The 16673-nt window shown below is 33.9% G+C and overlaps 2 protein-coding genes across 6 annotated transcripts in view; one reads left to right on the top strand and one right to left on the bottom strand.

Moving 5' to 3' along the window:
- Window positions 1-16673, bottom strand: part of LOC136039222 (period circadian protein-like) — a 569811-nt gene that overhangs the window by 397984 nt on the left and 155154 nt on the right. The window lies entirely within an intron of this gene.
- LOC136039224 (UPF0415 protein C7orf25 homolog) overlaps window positions 1-16673 on the top strand; it is a 74786-nt gene that overhangs the window by 36974 nt on the left and 21139 nt on the right. For both annotated transcript variants that reach the window (XM_065722760.1, XM_065722761.1), the window contains exon 3: window positions 11767-12022. In XM_065722760.1, the coding sequence (XP_065578832.1) occupies window positions 11767-12022 (256 nt within the window). The remainder of the gene's footprint in view (window positions 1-11766; window positions 12023-16673) is intronic.

The raw sequence follows: 16673 nt of genomic DNA, 5'->3' as shown, positions 1-16673 counted from the left end.
AAATAAACTGGCTGGTGAAATTTACCTTGGCTATATTTGTAGAATCATGAAAAACAAGCACTATACTGAAATAAACTTCACTAGACTTTTGTAAAGGATAAAATTTATTTTATAAAAAAAATAAAATTTATTTTTTTTTGTTATGTAACAAGGATAATATAAGACTGTATATATAATATACTATAATATATATTTTGGCTCTTAAAGGGCCACGACTGTACATATGGCAATAGTGATTGATCGTGATATATTTTACCATATGCGTCATGCTAATTATTTTTTTTCTGAATTCTGCGTACAGGGTTGCCAGCTTTTCGGCCCATGAATGTGTCCCCAGAGCATCCAAAAATGTGTCATTTTTAACTAAAATGAATCTATCTAAAAATGTCAAAAACTGGGAGTTTTTTTATTATTGTTTTCGGCTGCACACACTGAAAAACAACTGATCAAGTCAGAAAAGTGAAAATCTGTAGAGGATGATAATCGAACCATAGAAATGGACAGAGGCAAGAACAATCCGAGAAACATGAGAAACCAGAAAGAAAAAAAAACTAGAAAATTAGAAAATGCTGGGTTTCCTTTTATGATTTTGGGTTTCCTTGCGACGTGTAGAATCGAACCTGCGAACCTTCACTTTAAAGGTGAAAGCTTGTCCAGTACGCCATCGCAAGGTATTTAGTATTTTTGGTGTTGTGTAACAAGGATAATATAAGACTGTATATATAATATACTATAATATATATAGATATACATCTATCTTCTTCCCAGCATGTTAAATAATTTAATTTCCAGAGAGATTGCCAGAGAGATCTAAACTATTCAGATAATTTTTTTTTACTATATCCGATCTTCTTCATCGGATATTTTCATCCAATCTATTGATTGAAATTCTACAATGAATTCTTCATTGTAGACGGGATTAGTCAGTATCCCGGGCTTGGGGCTTGTAAAAATTCTCTGCTCGCCAGCTTTTAGCTTCACAAAATTGGATTCGATAGCATTTCTTAAATTGGCTTGTAAAATTTTTATACGAACAAACATTTTTCTATAATCTATATATATATATAAATGTAGTGTCCGTTACATGACCGTTATTGCCGTTACACGAGCTCAAAAAATGGAGGCTCTTTTTAAATTTTATTAAATTGCTTAAAATGTAAAAAACTGGTGATTGCACAAATATTTCAATATATTTTGACAATGGATTAAAGCAATTCGAAAACCTTAAAACAGAAAACCAAAAGTTTGAAGTTTAGCAGAAATTGTTGAAGTTTAGAATGCTTGCTGCTCAAAGAATATTTGTCAAAGTGTCAATTAACGTCAAAAAGAAATTATTATTAAATTGCTTAAAATGTAAAAAACTGGTGATTTCACAAATATTTTTGGTTTTATCTTTTTTAGTTTTTTCTTTTTTAGTTTTTCTTCTTTTTTTAGTTTTTTCTTCTTTTTTAGTTTTTTTTCTTTTTAGTTTTTCTTTTTTAGTTTTTTTTTACATTTTTTCTTATTTTTTTGGTTTTTTGTTTTTTTCAGTTGTGAAAACAGGCTTGCGGCTAATAGAGGAAGTATTAAAAGAAAGCGTGCCGAGGAATCACAACATCAAAGAGAAATTTTTAATATAGATCTGAAAATGACAGAAGAAACAGCCGAGGAAGCTGCTCATAGAGCTAATGCCAAAAGGCTTGCGGTTAATCGAAAAAGTAAGACAAGAAAGCGTGCCGAGGAATCACAACAACAGCGTGAAAACAGGCTTGCGGCTAATAGAGAAAGTATGAAAAGAAAGCGTGCCGAGGAATCACAACAACAGCGTGAAAACAGGCTTGCGTCTCAAAGAGAAATCACCAAAAGAAAGCGTGCCGAGGAATCACAAGAACAACCTGAAACAACCTGGACAGCGAGAGTCAAAACGTATCAAAACTGAAAATGATAGCGATGATGATTGGGTTGGGGATTTTGACTTGGATAAGGTCATCAATGCCTACCAGATTTTAGTTAAAAAAACAAATTTTCGGCGATATGTATTTCATAGTGACGAAAGACAAGTCAAGGTAAAACAAACCAAACAACTTGAAAGTGATACCGATAATAAAAAAAAACGATGTTGAAAGGACTATGGTTTCCCAGTTGCACATAAATAATAATTTATTATAATTTATAATAATTTCTTTTCCACATAAATAATAATTTAGTGCTTTTGTTCAAAACAGCAATCGAATTGATGCCTACTGATACGCAACTATCAACGAATCAACGAACTATCAACGAAGTGGCAATCTTTATGTTCGGTGATTTGTATATGACGTCAAAGGCTTTGTATATGACGTCATTATAAGTATATAAGAAGGCGTTTCAAAGAGAAGTTTTTATTAAACTCATCGATGCTCTGATGCCCTACAATATCCTATCATTTTTTGGGATGGAGCCGACGGCTATCACTTTAATATTAAATTGATAAATCCTGCCACTAACAAAGAAATGGATAAGAAATGCAGCGCAATGAAATATTATGCTTATAGATTAATGATTCCTTATTTATTACATTGATATATAATCCATCTTGGGATTAGATACAACAGCTTTTACATCCTGGACAATCGCCGGTTCATAGACATGACATTACGGCCCGTGTCTTCCGGCAAAAGTTGCTCTCCTTCATCTCCTACAGAGTTATGGGAGAAATATAAATCGCAAATGGCCGAGAATATACTCCACCGAATACGGCTAGAAAGGTCAGATATGACCTTGGACTTTACAACAGAAATTTATAACTGCACTTTAGTTATGATTGAAGATTTGTGCTTATCTATTGCAAACAAACTTCTCAAGCATTTGGGAATGCCTTCACTTAATCGTACTGCTTCTATTTCTACATGTGTAGAATGGGATCGTGAACAAAGTTACAACACAATTGATCTATTGTCGTATGTCACAGACCGGGACACAAGGAATATAAATGACGACCGGGACACTCAAAGAGAAATTACAGACCGGGACACCGGGACACAAATGACAAGCGGGACACAGGGAATATAAATGACGACCGGGACACTCAAAGAGAAATTACAGACCGAGACACCGGGACGCAAATGACGACCGGGACACAGGGACACAACTACAACGGGGACGCCGGAAGGGCACACGGGGGATATATAAATGACGACTAGCAATTACGATTCGATTAGCAACTACCATCAACAAAGCCCAAGGGCAATCATTAGAAAAATGCGGTATAGATCTGAATACGGATTGTTTTCCCATGGACAATTATATGTTGCATGTTCAAGAGTCGGTAAACCTGACAATCTATTTATATGCACAGAATATGGTACAGCGAAGAATATTGTATATTCGCAAGTTTTACGTAGTTAAAAACATATATATATCTATCTATATTCACAGGTGGGACACAGGGACACTACAATGGCGCGTAACTAATATGGCGCGTAACGACTTACGCGCGCGGGGGCGCGCGAAGCGCTCTCAACAACTAGGTGTTGGTGTGGCGCGAAGCGCCACACCAACAGCTAGTTCAATATAAATGTTTGCGGCTCAAAGAGAAAGTTCCACTAATCTTACAATGGCACCAAATAGAGCACACCAGGAGGAAACACCAGATAAACGTAAAACGAGTAAAATGACTGAAGAACCTACAATGGCAAAAGCCGAGGAAGCTGCTCAAAGAGTCTATGCCAAAAAACTTGCTGCTGATAGAGAAAGTAAGAAAAGAAAGCGTGCCAAGGAATCACAAGAACAGCAAGAAAACAGGCTTGCGTCTGATAGAGAAAGTAAGAACAGAAAGCGTGCCGAGGAATCACAAGAGCAACGTGAAAACAGGCTTGCGGCTTCAAGAGATAATGCCAGATTAGGAATGTGCAATTTCCGTCAACAAAGGCGTGTCGATGAACTACCAGAGCAACGCGAAACCAGACTTGCTGCTAAAAGAGAAAGTGAAAAAAGAAGGCGTGCCGAGGAATCACAAGAGCAACGTAAAAACAGGCTTGGGGCTTCAAGAGATAATGCCAAAAGAAAGCGTGCCGAGGAATCACAAGAGCAACGTGAAAATTATCGTATGGCATTCAGGTACAGCCCAGTCGATGATTATAGTAGATGTGTTCAAATCGGGACTATGTCTAAAATTTTTCCCTACTGCAAGGCCTTGAAATTTAATGGTGAAACAATGGGAATGTGTTGCGCCTCAGGAAAAGTTAAACTTCCTCAACTGGCTGCACCCCCAGAGCCATTGAAGACTTTGCTTACTGGAACTACGTCAGAATCTAAGCGTTTTTTTTTTTATCAAAAACCAGAAAATATAACTCATGTTTCCAAGTGACGCCGTTTGGTGCATTAATACAAAAGAAGAAAAAAAACTAAAAAAGGTAAAAACTACAAAAAACTAAAAAGAAAATACTAAAAAAACTAAAAAAGCTAAAAAAATAAAAAAAGGTAAAAAACTAAAAAAGAAAAAAACTAAAAAAAACTAAAAAAAACTAAAAAAAAAGGTAAAAACTACAAAAAAAGCTAAAAAGAAAAAAACTAAAAACTAATGAAAAAAACTAAAAACTGAAAAAGAAAAAAAAGTAAAAAAGGAAAAAAAACAGAAAAATAAAGGAGAAAAAGAAAACTATATACCGGGACACAGGGAATATAAATGACGACTGGGACACTCAAAGAGAAATCACAGACTGGGACACTGGGACACAAATAACGACCGGGAGATATAAATGACGACCGGGACACTCAAAGATAAATTACAGACCGGGACACAAATGACGACCAGGACACCGGGACACAGGGAATATAAATGACGACCGCGACGCTCAAAGAGAAATTACAGACTGGGACACTGGGACACAAATGACGACCGGGATACTGGGAATATAAATGACGACCAGGACACAGGGACACAACTACAAGGGGGATGCCGGGGGCACAGGGGGATATATAAATGACGACGGGGACACAGGGAATGTTCGATTAGTAATCACCATCAACAAAGCTCAAGGGCAATCATTAGAATAATCAGGTATAGATCTGAATACGGATTGTTTTTCCCATGGACAATTTTATGTTGCATGTTCAAGAGTCGGTATACCTGACAATCTATTTATATGCACAGACAATGGGACATCGAAGAATGTTGTATATTCGCAAGTTTTACGTTGTTAAAAATATATATATATATATATATATATATATATATATATATATATATATATATATATATATATATATATTTATAAATATATATATATATATATATATATATATCATGAAAAGAGAAATCACCAATGCTACAGCACAAACACAAAAAAAAAAAAAAGAGACTGAAGGAGAAAAGGAAGACTGTTTTCCTAAATTAGTGATTAATATAGACCAGCACTTGAATGAGGCCTTAACCCTACTCATCCATACAATCACATAGGTCAAACAGCATAGCCACACACAATCAACCATAAAGAATAATCCATGGGCAGGCAGTCATGTCGTCAATAAGTATAAGTCGTCATTTACCAAACAATAGAAAAAATAATACAGACAAATAATTCAGAGGCAACAACCCAACATAAGGGCTCATCAGGAGAATACACTGGCCTATATAGGGTTTCGCCACTCTAAATTCTCTACCGAGCACAGTGTTGTGGCTACTACAGAATATCCATGGCATCCCCGCGTCAGGTATCACCCCCAAAATACATGCCTATGAGAAAAAAAAAGCAAATGTAAAACAACCAAGTAAAACCAAAACAAGCTTATCCTGTTAATATATCCCTCCCTTTAGCAACAATAGGTAAACTAAATATTATAGATTTTACCAAATCACAAATATTAACACATTGCAAAAACCTGAATGAACTAAACAATTATAGAATTCATCTTTACCATGTGGCTAATTTTTTAGAAAATCCGCTCAATTAGAAACACAATTCAAAATAAATGGCGCTGTGACAACATTTCTCGAACCTCCGAAATTAGTTAAAAATTTCTTTAAGTATTTCTAGATAATTCTTTTGATATTTATTTAAAAGTTCGTTATAATGAAAACTAATTTTTTTAAAAATTGCCAAGTTAATTTATTTGCAGAAAAACCTCTTGATATCAGTTTTTGGCTTAGGATTTTACATCTATTTTTAAAATCAATATAATTACTACAAATCCTTGCATAACGAAGTAACTGTGAGAAAAACGCTGAATATGTGATATTTGAGTGTATATTACTTTCAGGGAATGGGAAACTAATCACTTCAAAATCAAAATCATCCGTTTTATTATACATTTTAAAACTTAATTTATTATTATCACAAATATTAATATTTAAATCTAAGAAATGATCTTCATGACCAGCGCCATGACTAGGCTCAAGAATAAGCTCTGATGGATATATATTTTTAGAAATATCAATGAAATCCTTACAATTTAAGACCAAAATAACATCTAAGTATCTTTTATTATTTGACAAAGCATGTTTTAAATTAATTGGATTATTCTTATCCATCATATATTTATATTCTAGTTGACTTAAAAACAAGTCAGCTATAAATGGGCTGGCATTCCCCCCCCCCCATGGGAATTCCCATAATTTGCCTGTACAAATCACCCCCAAATCTTATATAAGTATTGTATAAAACAAATTCCAATAACTCAAAAATCATATCCAAGCTGTAACATCTCAAGTTAACTGTAGTATTAAAGCAGTTTGTCCATATAGCTTTTTTATTATAAATGTCTATTTTTAAGAACCTTTTACTAGATAAGAGGAAAGATTTCTTGATAACAGTTTTTAAATTATCAAACACTACATTAAGTGATAAATTAGTATACATTGTCGCAAAATCGAAAGACTCAATTCTTTTAGCTGAAACCGTTGTTAAAGAATCTATCACCTGCAGTGAATTATTAACACTCCAATATGGATTAATATTCGAAAATTTTTTAATACCAGAACAATAGGTTTTAAGTTTATTTACTATTTCCTTTAAAATTAAAGAGAGGTCAGTAGCAGCAATGCGGGTTAGACATTTAGCTGCTCCAGCAATAAACCGTGGTTTAGGGGGATTCTTATGAAATTTTACAGTCCAATATAGGAAAGGGAACTTTTTATCATTGTCATTTATTTTAATATTAAAATTTTTAAAAAGTATTTCTTCAGTCTTTTCAATTAAATTCTCATCCTCTATATTTACCTTTTCGTAAACATTAGTTGTACATAACTCCCTTTTTAAGATATCACAATACAGCTTCTGACAAATTATGGCAAAATTATTATTAGCTTTATCCACTGGCACAATTACAAATTCATTCTTTAGATTAGCAATTGCTTGTTTAATCTTCGCATTAAAAAATAATGATTTAGTGTTACTATTTTTTAAGTTAGAATATATTTTATTTCTTACTCTACTAATAATTAAATTCTTTCAACTTTGAAAACTCTCTTTATTTTCATTCTCTTTCTTACACCACTTATCAATAAATAAATCAAAATCATTTTCCAAGCCATCAAGAATACTCGATGGTTTCAGATGATGAGAAAGACGGAAATTAGCCCTTTTATTCATTATAATTTGAAGATCATCTTGCTTTATTATTGACAAGTCCCCTGTTATAACATGTGTGTAAGTAGGATTTACAAATGGGCCAAGTTGCTTACAATTACAAACCGGTTTCCAATTTATATCACTATCTAGTTTTTTTAGTATTAAATTATAATTAAAAATAATTTGCCCAACAGTTTTTGAAAATTTATAAGTTAAAACTGGACTATCATTATAATTTAAATTACTAGGAAGGGCCTGTTTCACATGCCGCTGATTTAAAATTTCTGGTAAATTAATATCTTCAATCTGCTTACAAGTAAAAGTAGATATTTGATATATTATATATGTAAATATACAAATTTTAAGGAAGTACAGATATTTATAATTTATATTCAAGGGAAATGGAGTAACACACTTAAAACTAAAAACGTTTCAAAAGTAAATAAGAAAGCTTATTAAGTCATTGTATGTAAACTGCTAGTAGGTATCGCATTTAGCCATGGCAAAAGAAAAGATACATTATGAGAATAAAGATAGAAACATTAAATAGAGGCCAGATTTTTGCCAGTTGGTGTTTATTTATTCTATTTTCTTATTCTACAGTATATTATTTATATTCAGAATATATATCTATTCTAAAACATATTTATTCTAATAATTACTCTGGAATATCTTATTCTAAACATACAGTGTGAGTCGCCGTTAATGGCGGAATCTGATCATGAAATTTTGTACTCTGGCCTCGATTCTTTTTTCTTTCTCTATGAAAACAAGCTATTCCATAAAACATTTAAAAAATCATAAATTTTAGAATTAATTCTCTGCTTAAAATACTAGTTTCATATTCACAAAAAAAAAAGATCAACAAAAGCACTGATACGCTTCTTTATAGAAACAAAATGGAATGAGAATAAGAATACAATGGAAATAAACACAATAAACAAATAATACAAATAAACACAATAAACAAATAGAATACAATGGAATGGCCACAATAGAATACAATGGAATGGCCAAAACAGCGGAATTACTTTCACTTTTTTGGCAATACATAAGACACTGTCATTTTTTATCTCATAAAAAGGTTCGTTTAAGGACCTTGCAGAGCCAATTTTTCTCCAGAAATAGCCTTTTAAACACATTAAGTATTTTCTCCGTTTTTCGCTTGCAATCAAAAAATCTCAACAATATGTCTCTAAACAATACTTCAGCCTAAATTCATTTCTATACTAAAATAGACGCGTTAAAGTTACTGTTTATCGCCTCCAAAACAATTTGATTATACAGATTTGCATCATGTAGGATTCGCACAAAGTCGCAACAAATTTTTCTGTACATACTTGTTGATAACTTCGAAGACCAAACTGCCTTTCCATGACGAAAATATAACAGTTCAAAATAGGGATGAAACCTTTTGATTGACAGTGAAACAAATAGAAATTTTTTTAAGTGGATATTTCGGACACATATACAGGGTCCATCATCAGCAGTATATTTGTAGTTTTAAGCATATTGAAATATATATCTATATATATAAAAATAAGTTGTCTGTCTGTGGATCAGGTGACGTCATGTTTCTGTGTCGGCTGACGTCATGAAGTTAGTTGTCGTCATTTTTGCTATGACGGTGACGTCATTAAAGATATTTAAGACATATATGTTCACGTAGAAATCTATTAATGTTTAAGTTTAAAATGACTGATGAACTTACAATGGCAAAAGCCGATGAAGATGCTCAAAGAGTCTATGCCAAAAAACTTGCTGCTGATAGAGAAAGTCAGAAAAGAAAGCGTGCCGAGGAATCAAAAGAACAGCAAGGAAACAGGCTTGAGGCTAAAGAACGCAAAACCGCGCAGTTAGATGAAGATCCACCTGGACAGCGAGAGTCAAAACATATCAAAACTGAAAGACCGGGACACTCAAAGAGAAATTACAGACTGGGATACCGGGACACAAATGACGACCGGGACACAGGGAATATAAATGACGACCAGGACACAGGTATCTAAGAATATCGTTCAAAGACAAATTTTTAATTGTAAGAAGACCGTTGAAAGAGAAATTTCTAATTGTAAAATGACTGAAGAACCTACAATGGCAACGGTACCACCGTCGAAGTAGATAACCAGTGGGTTGTTCCATATTCCCCATTAGTGCGAAACGTCAACCCCAAGTCAAATTCGTGCATTGTTTGGCATCATTTTAACAACATGCTCTCCATCAGCTCCTACAGAGTTATGGGAAAAATATAAGTCAAAAATGTCCGAAGATATACTCCATCGAAAACAGTTAGAGACGTCAGATATGACTTTTGATTTTACATCAGAAATTTATAAATACACTTTAGTTATTATAGAAGATTTGTGCGTACGTATGGCAAACAAACCTCTTCAGGATTTGGGAATGCCTTCACCTAACCGTATCGCTGCTGTTTCGACATGTGTAGAATTGGATCGTGAAAAAAGTTACAGTACGAATGATCTATTGCCGTATGTACAAAATAACATTTCCAAGTTAACGTCGGAACAAAAAGACATTTATGATACGATAGACTCAATTTCAGGACGTATACAACTACCTGCTGATTTCTGTAATTTAGTGACGTCCAAAAATGAATTGATTGAAAAAGTATTTCCGAATATTCTAAAAAATTATAAAAATATGATCTATTGTCGTATGTACAAAATAACATTTCCAAGTTAACGTCGGAACAAAAAGACATTTATGATACGATAGACTCAATTTCAGGACGTATACAACTACCTGCTGATTTCTGTAATTTGGTGACGTCCAAAAATGAATTGATTGAAAAAGTATTTCCGAATATTCTAAAAAATTATAAAAATAATAAATGGCTAAGTGAAAGAGCGATTCTCGCACCCAAAAATATAGACGTCCACGAAATCAATAATATTGTTTTGACCAAGATTCGAGACCAGGCAGTCCTTTACAAGTCAGTCGACACAGTTTTGGAACCAAATGAAGCGGTTAATTATCCATCTGAATTTTTAAATTCCATAGATCTTTCAGGGTTTCCACCACACGTGCTACAACTAAAAATAGGCGTACCAATAATACTTTTAAGAAATATCAACCCACCAAAGCTTTGCAATGGCACGCGACTTGCCGTAAAAAAAACAATGGAAAACCTAATAGAGGCCACAATCTTGACAGGGCCTTTTGAGGGCGAGGCTGTTCTTATTCCTCGCATTCCCATGATTCCAACGGATCTGCCTTTTCAATTTAAAAGATTGCAATTCCCAATTCGATTAGCATTTGCAATCACCATTAACAAAGCTCAAGGTCAATCATTAGAAAAATGTGGTATAGATCTTAATACTGATTGTTTTTCCCATGGACAATTGTACGTTGCATGTTCGAGGGTCGGTAAACCTGACAATGTATTTATATGCAGCGACAATTGGACAGCGAAAAATGTTGTATATTCGCAAGTTTTACGCAGTTAATTTGTATTGTATCTATCTATCTATCTATCTATATAAAAACGAGTTGTGTGTATGCATGTTTGTTTGTTTGTAAAAAGAGCGTTTGCATATGACGTCATTATTAGTACATACGGCTTTGTATATGCACAGACAATGGGAAAGCCAAGAATGTTGTATATTCGCAATTTTTACGTAATTTAACTCCTGCAGACGAAATGAATGCTTGCCTGAAAAATTCTAATTTATGGGCACACGTAAAAATATTAAAATTAACTACAAATATGCGTGTCCGATTGCAAAACGATAACTCTGGTTAAACATTTTCAGATCAATTGCTGGCAATTGGAAACGGAAAGCTCCCAGTAGTGGGAAAGCCAAAAATGTTGTATATTCGAAATTTTTACGTAGTTTGAAACACATATATAAATCTATCTATATTCACAGGTGGGACACAGGGACACAACTACAATGGCGCGTAACTAATATGGCGCGTAACGACTTACGGGCGCGGGGGGGCTTGGGGGGCGCGAAGCCCCCCACCAACTATGTGTTGGAGTGGCGAAGCGCCACCCCAACAGCTAGTATATATATATATATATATATATATATATATATATATATATATATATATATATATATATATATATATATATATATATATATATATATATATATATATATATATATATATATATATATATATACATATACATATATATATATATATATATATATATATATATATATATATATATATATATATATATATATTATGTTCTTTGTTTTCGTAGGTAAAACAGAACTTAATATCAAACCCGTTGGGTGTAAAGAAGGAGCACATCACTTGCAGCAACATTGTTAATCTCAAGAAGTGTGTAGAAGTTTTAATTTCTGGTATAGAGCCCTGTTCTGTCTTGAAGCCATTTAATTTTACAAATCGGTATGGCAAGAGGTGCAAGTTGAACGTGGACATTGTTGCCAAGTATGGCGAACTTTGGTATAAAATTATTGCCCGAAATCCAAAGGCTTTGCATCTAGTATCTATTGGTAAGTTTTACTGTTTTTGATTCGTTGCTATTGTGTGAATGATTACTAAACTTTAATGCTCTGATAAATCCCTAGCTTCAGGAAACAGGAACGTAAAAAAAAATCTTGGTTAACTAATACATAATAATTGATAATTGAGTTTCTTAACCGATCTGTAAAGGAGACACCATTGTTCACGAGTTCCGTGCGCTATGAACATATTCATATACATATTCTTTTCATATATATATATATATATATATATATATATATATATATATACCAATACCAATTTCATCATTTACCAATTCAAAAACGAATGTATTCAATCCAAAAAAAAACTAAAAAAAAAGGTAAAAACTACAAAAAAACTAAAGAAAAAAACTAAAAACTAATGAAAAAAAACTAAAAAAGCTAAAAAACTAAAAAAATAAAAATAAAAAAAGGAAAAAAATTGAAAAATAAATGAGAAAAACAAAACTAAAAAAAAATAAAAAATTAAAATAAAAAGGTAAAAACTACAAAAAAAAACCAAAAAAAAAAGAAAAAACCTAAAAAATTAAAAAAAAGGGAAAAACCAAAAACAAACTAAAAAGAAAAAAAGGGGAAAAACACAAAAATCTATTTCATCATATACCAATTCAAAAACGAATGTATATACAGACCGGGACACCGGGACACAAATGACGACCGGGACACCGGGACACAACTACAACGGGGACGCCGGGGGTCACAGGGGGATATGTAAATGACGACGGGGACACATGGAATGCTTGATTAGCAATCACCACCAACAAAGCTCAAGGGCAATCATTAGAATCATGAGGTATAACTTAAAAAAACTAAAAAAAGGTAAAAAATTAAAAACTAAAAAAAAGACCAATTCAAAAACGAATGTATATACAGACCGGGACACAAATGACGATCGGGACACAGGGAATATAAATGACGACCGGGACACTCAAAGAGAAATTACAGACTGAGACACCGGGACACAAATGACGACCGGGACACAGGGAATATAAATGACGACCAGGACACAGGGACACAACTACAACGGGGACGCCGGGGGGTACAGGGGGATATATAAATGACGACGGCGACATAGGGAATGTTCGATTAGCAATCACCATCAACAAAGCTCAAGGGCAATCATTAGAATCATGAGGTATAGATCTGAATACGGATTGTTTTTCCCATGGACAGTTATATGTTGCATGTTCAAGAGTCGGTAAACCTGACAATCTATTTATATGCACAGACAATGGGACATCGAAGAATGCGCCCCCACCAACTAGGTGTTGGGGTGGCGCGAAGCGCCAGTATATATATATATATATATATATATATATATATATATATATATATATATATATATATATATATATATATATATATATATATATATATATATATATATATATATATATATATATATATATATATATATATATATATATATATTCTTACCTATTTCTGTACATAATTAAATAAGTACATAGTTCTATACAAGAGCTAGTGCCATATCCTTGTATTGTGTACCAGATAAGTACGCTAAAATAATAAATGCTATGTAAGAGCGCAACTTGGGTGAAGTCTGCCAATCAAGACTAGAATATTGGAAGGTATGGTAATGAAAGAATTCAAATATGGTTCTGAATTGTGGGCGCTTTGAAAGACAGCTGCGAAGAACGTGGACGCTTATATGTTTCGAAAGGCCGTCTATCACATAAGTGGGTAGGTACCGTGTGACTGTTCTAAGTGCGCTGTTAAAAAGTAACGGGGCTAAGGACTGGCACCTGCTTAACTCTACGACGTAGAAAAATTGGGTCTAAAAGTTGCCCCCCACCCTGAACAATTCTCACAGACGAATTAGCATAACAACCTGTCAACACTGGTTTATGAATGGGTTCACTCCACTACGAACCAACAATAAAAAAGCGTGCTTATCCAAAATACGCTTTTGAAATATCAACTCGTCACACAAAAAGTTGTTTTTTTAAGGTTAGGGTGGTGCTCTAATATTTCTAGAAATATAGCACTTTGAATCCCCACCATTTCGAAAACCGAAGATGGAGAAAAGCAAACTTGGTTTTTATAAGGGTTCAACTGAGGAAAATGTTTGTATAACCATTTACCATAACTCAATGCATTTAATGGTGGATTAAACAAAAAGACGGAAGTAAAGGGTTCATAGACATATTGTTCTAGCAGGATATAACAATGACAACAATGACAAATAATTTATTGCGGAATATCAAAATAAACAATCGCAATATATAAAACTATAAATTAAAATGAGTGGTGAAATATTGTTGGAATGATTTTCTGTATTGCTGTGTTGCTCCGGGGTTGTATGGCTGTAGCTTGTTGCAGTGCCGGGTGTCGCACTTGTTTTGTGCAATCTTCGGTGGTAGGATATCGTGATGCTTCTGTGATGAGAGAAGGCCATGTCCGAAGCCCATAAGAAGTTCATACTTCCTTGTTTCAAGCGTTGTTATACCTGACAGAAAAAGACAATCTTCATAAGGTAACAGTATATCCCCCAAAATCATTCGCAATGCACGAATTTGTATTCCATCTAGTTTGATAGTTTGATCTATTGTGAGACCAGCGTGCCAGACTGGACAGATATATTCTAGAATTGGTCTCATGTGAGTTTTGCAGTAAGTAAGCATTGCATATAGTCTGATGAATCAACTGATGGTTGGGTTAATCTATTAACTTCTTTAAAAAGTAGCTTTGGATTATCCCTAATTGTTGTTGATATATCTTTTTCTTGTTCTTTCTTGTATATTGCCTCTAACTACTTATATTTCTTTTTTGTTGATTTAACTATCTTCAATAGGGGGGAGGGGCATTTCTCGACTGGTCACAATGATCCCAAATACAACAGCATAGCTGATGTTTCTGTTTTGCTTCACTTAACCCTGGTATAATAGACCATCCCTTTTGTGGGTATTTCGGCGCGCTCTAATAGCATCAAGCACAACGGAAGCTGTAACTTTCATAACATGAACTATTTTGGTATAATGAATCTAAATATCTGTATCTCATATCTAAATCCAATATCTCATATCTAAATCCAGCGAATCAAATTTTTTAACCGGTGACAGGAGTTGGAAATAAAACTAGAATTTTAATTAGAATATCATATAATACACACCGATATAACTATATGTCCATCCTATCCCTTAGCTGCTTCTGGAACCATTTAGGGCTACAATGCATACGGTAAAAAAAAACATTTAGAACAACAGACACTTCTAGGTAAGAATGATCACTAATCAAAATTTCATCCAATGCTTTAACAAAAGACTTTTTTAACGATCCACGACCTGAAATTATGAAGCCCAAATTTACCTTAATTATGAACATGTGACATGAATCATGATTTATGATTCATGATTTCATGAAATGATTTCATGATTCGTGAAATCATTAACAAGAATCATGAATTAGGATTTTTGCTATTCGTTGCCTCAGTTAGATCTTGCGGAAGTGGTGATAATAAAAGCTGGGACCGCAGTAAACTAGGAATAGTAAGGTCAGTGTTAGAATCGCCACAAAGCAAGATGGTTTTACCAGATGCTCTTATTTTATGATAAACTTTATTTATGAGAATGAGAGCTGGGACCACCGTAAACTAGGAATAGTAAGGTCAGTGTTTGAATCGCCACAAAGCAAGATGGCTTTACCAGACGCTCTTTTTTATGATAAACTTTATTTATGAGAATGAGAGCTGGGACCACCGTAAACTAGGAATAGTAAGGTCAGTGCTAGAATCGCCACAAAGCAAGATGGCTTTACCAGACGCTCTTTTTTATGATAAACTTTATTTATGAGAATGAGAGCTGGGACCACCGTAAACTAGGAATAGTAAGGTCAGTGTTAGAATCGCCACAAAGCAAGATGGCTTTACCAGACGCTCTTTTTTATGATAAACTTTATTTATGAGAATGAGAGCTGGGACCACCGTAAACTAGGAATAGTAAGGTCAGTGTTAGAATCACCACAAAGCAAGATGGTTTTACCAGACGCTCTTATTTTATGATAAACTTTATTTATGAGAATGAGAGCTGGGACCACCGTACACTAGGAATAGTAAAGTCAGTGTTAGAATCACCACAAAGCAAGATGGTTTTACCAGACGCTCTTATTTTATGATAAACTTTATTTATGAGAATGAGAGCTGGGACCACAGTAAACTAGGAATAGTAAGGTCAGTGTTAGAATCGCCACAAAGCAAGATGGCTTTACCAGACGCTCTTTTTTATGATAAACTTTATTTATGAGAATGATAGCTGGGACCACCGTAAACTAGGAATAGTAAGGTCAGTGTTAGAATCGCCACAAAGCAAGATGGCTTTACCAGACGCTCTTTTTTATGATAAACTTTATTTATGAGAATGAGAGCTGGGACCACCGTAAACTAGGAATAGTAAGGTCAGTGTTAGAATCGCCACAAAGCAAGATGGCTTTACCAGACGCTCTTTTTTATGATAAACTTTATTTATGAGAATGAGAGCTGGGACCACCGTAAACTAAGAATTGTAAGGTCAGTGTTGGAATCGCCACAAAGCAAGATGGCTTTACCAGACGCTCTTTTTTATGATAAACTTTATTTATGTGTTAGAATCACCACAAAGCAAGATGGTTTTACCAGACGCTC

The sequence above is a fragment of the Artemia franciscana genome, chromosome 19, assembly GCF_032884065.1.
Source record: "Artemia franciscana chromosome 19, ASM3288406v1, whole genome shotgun sequence".
Lineage (NCBI taxonomy): Eukaryota > Metazoa > Arthropoda > Branchiopoda > Anostraca > Artemiidae > Artemia > Artemia franciscana.
The sequence above is the reverse complement of the archived record's forward strand: the minus strand, read 5'-3'. Positions and strand labels throughout refer to the sequence as shown.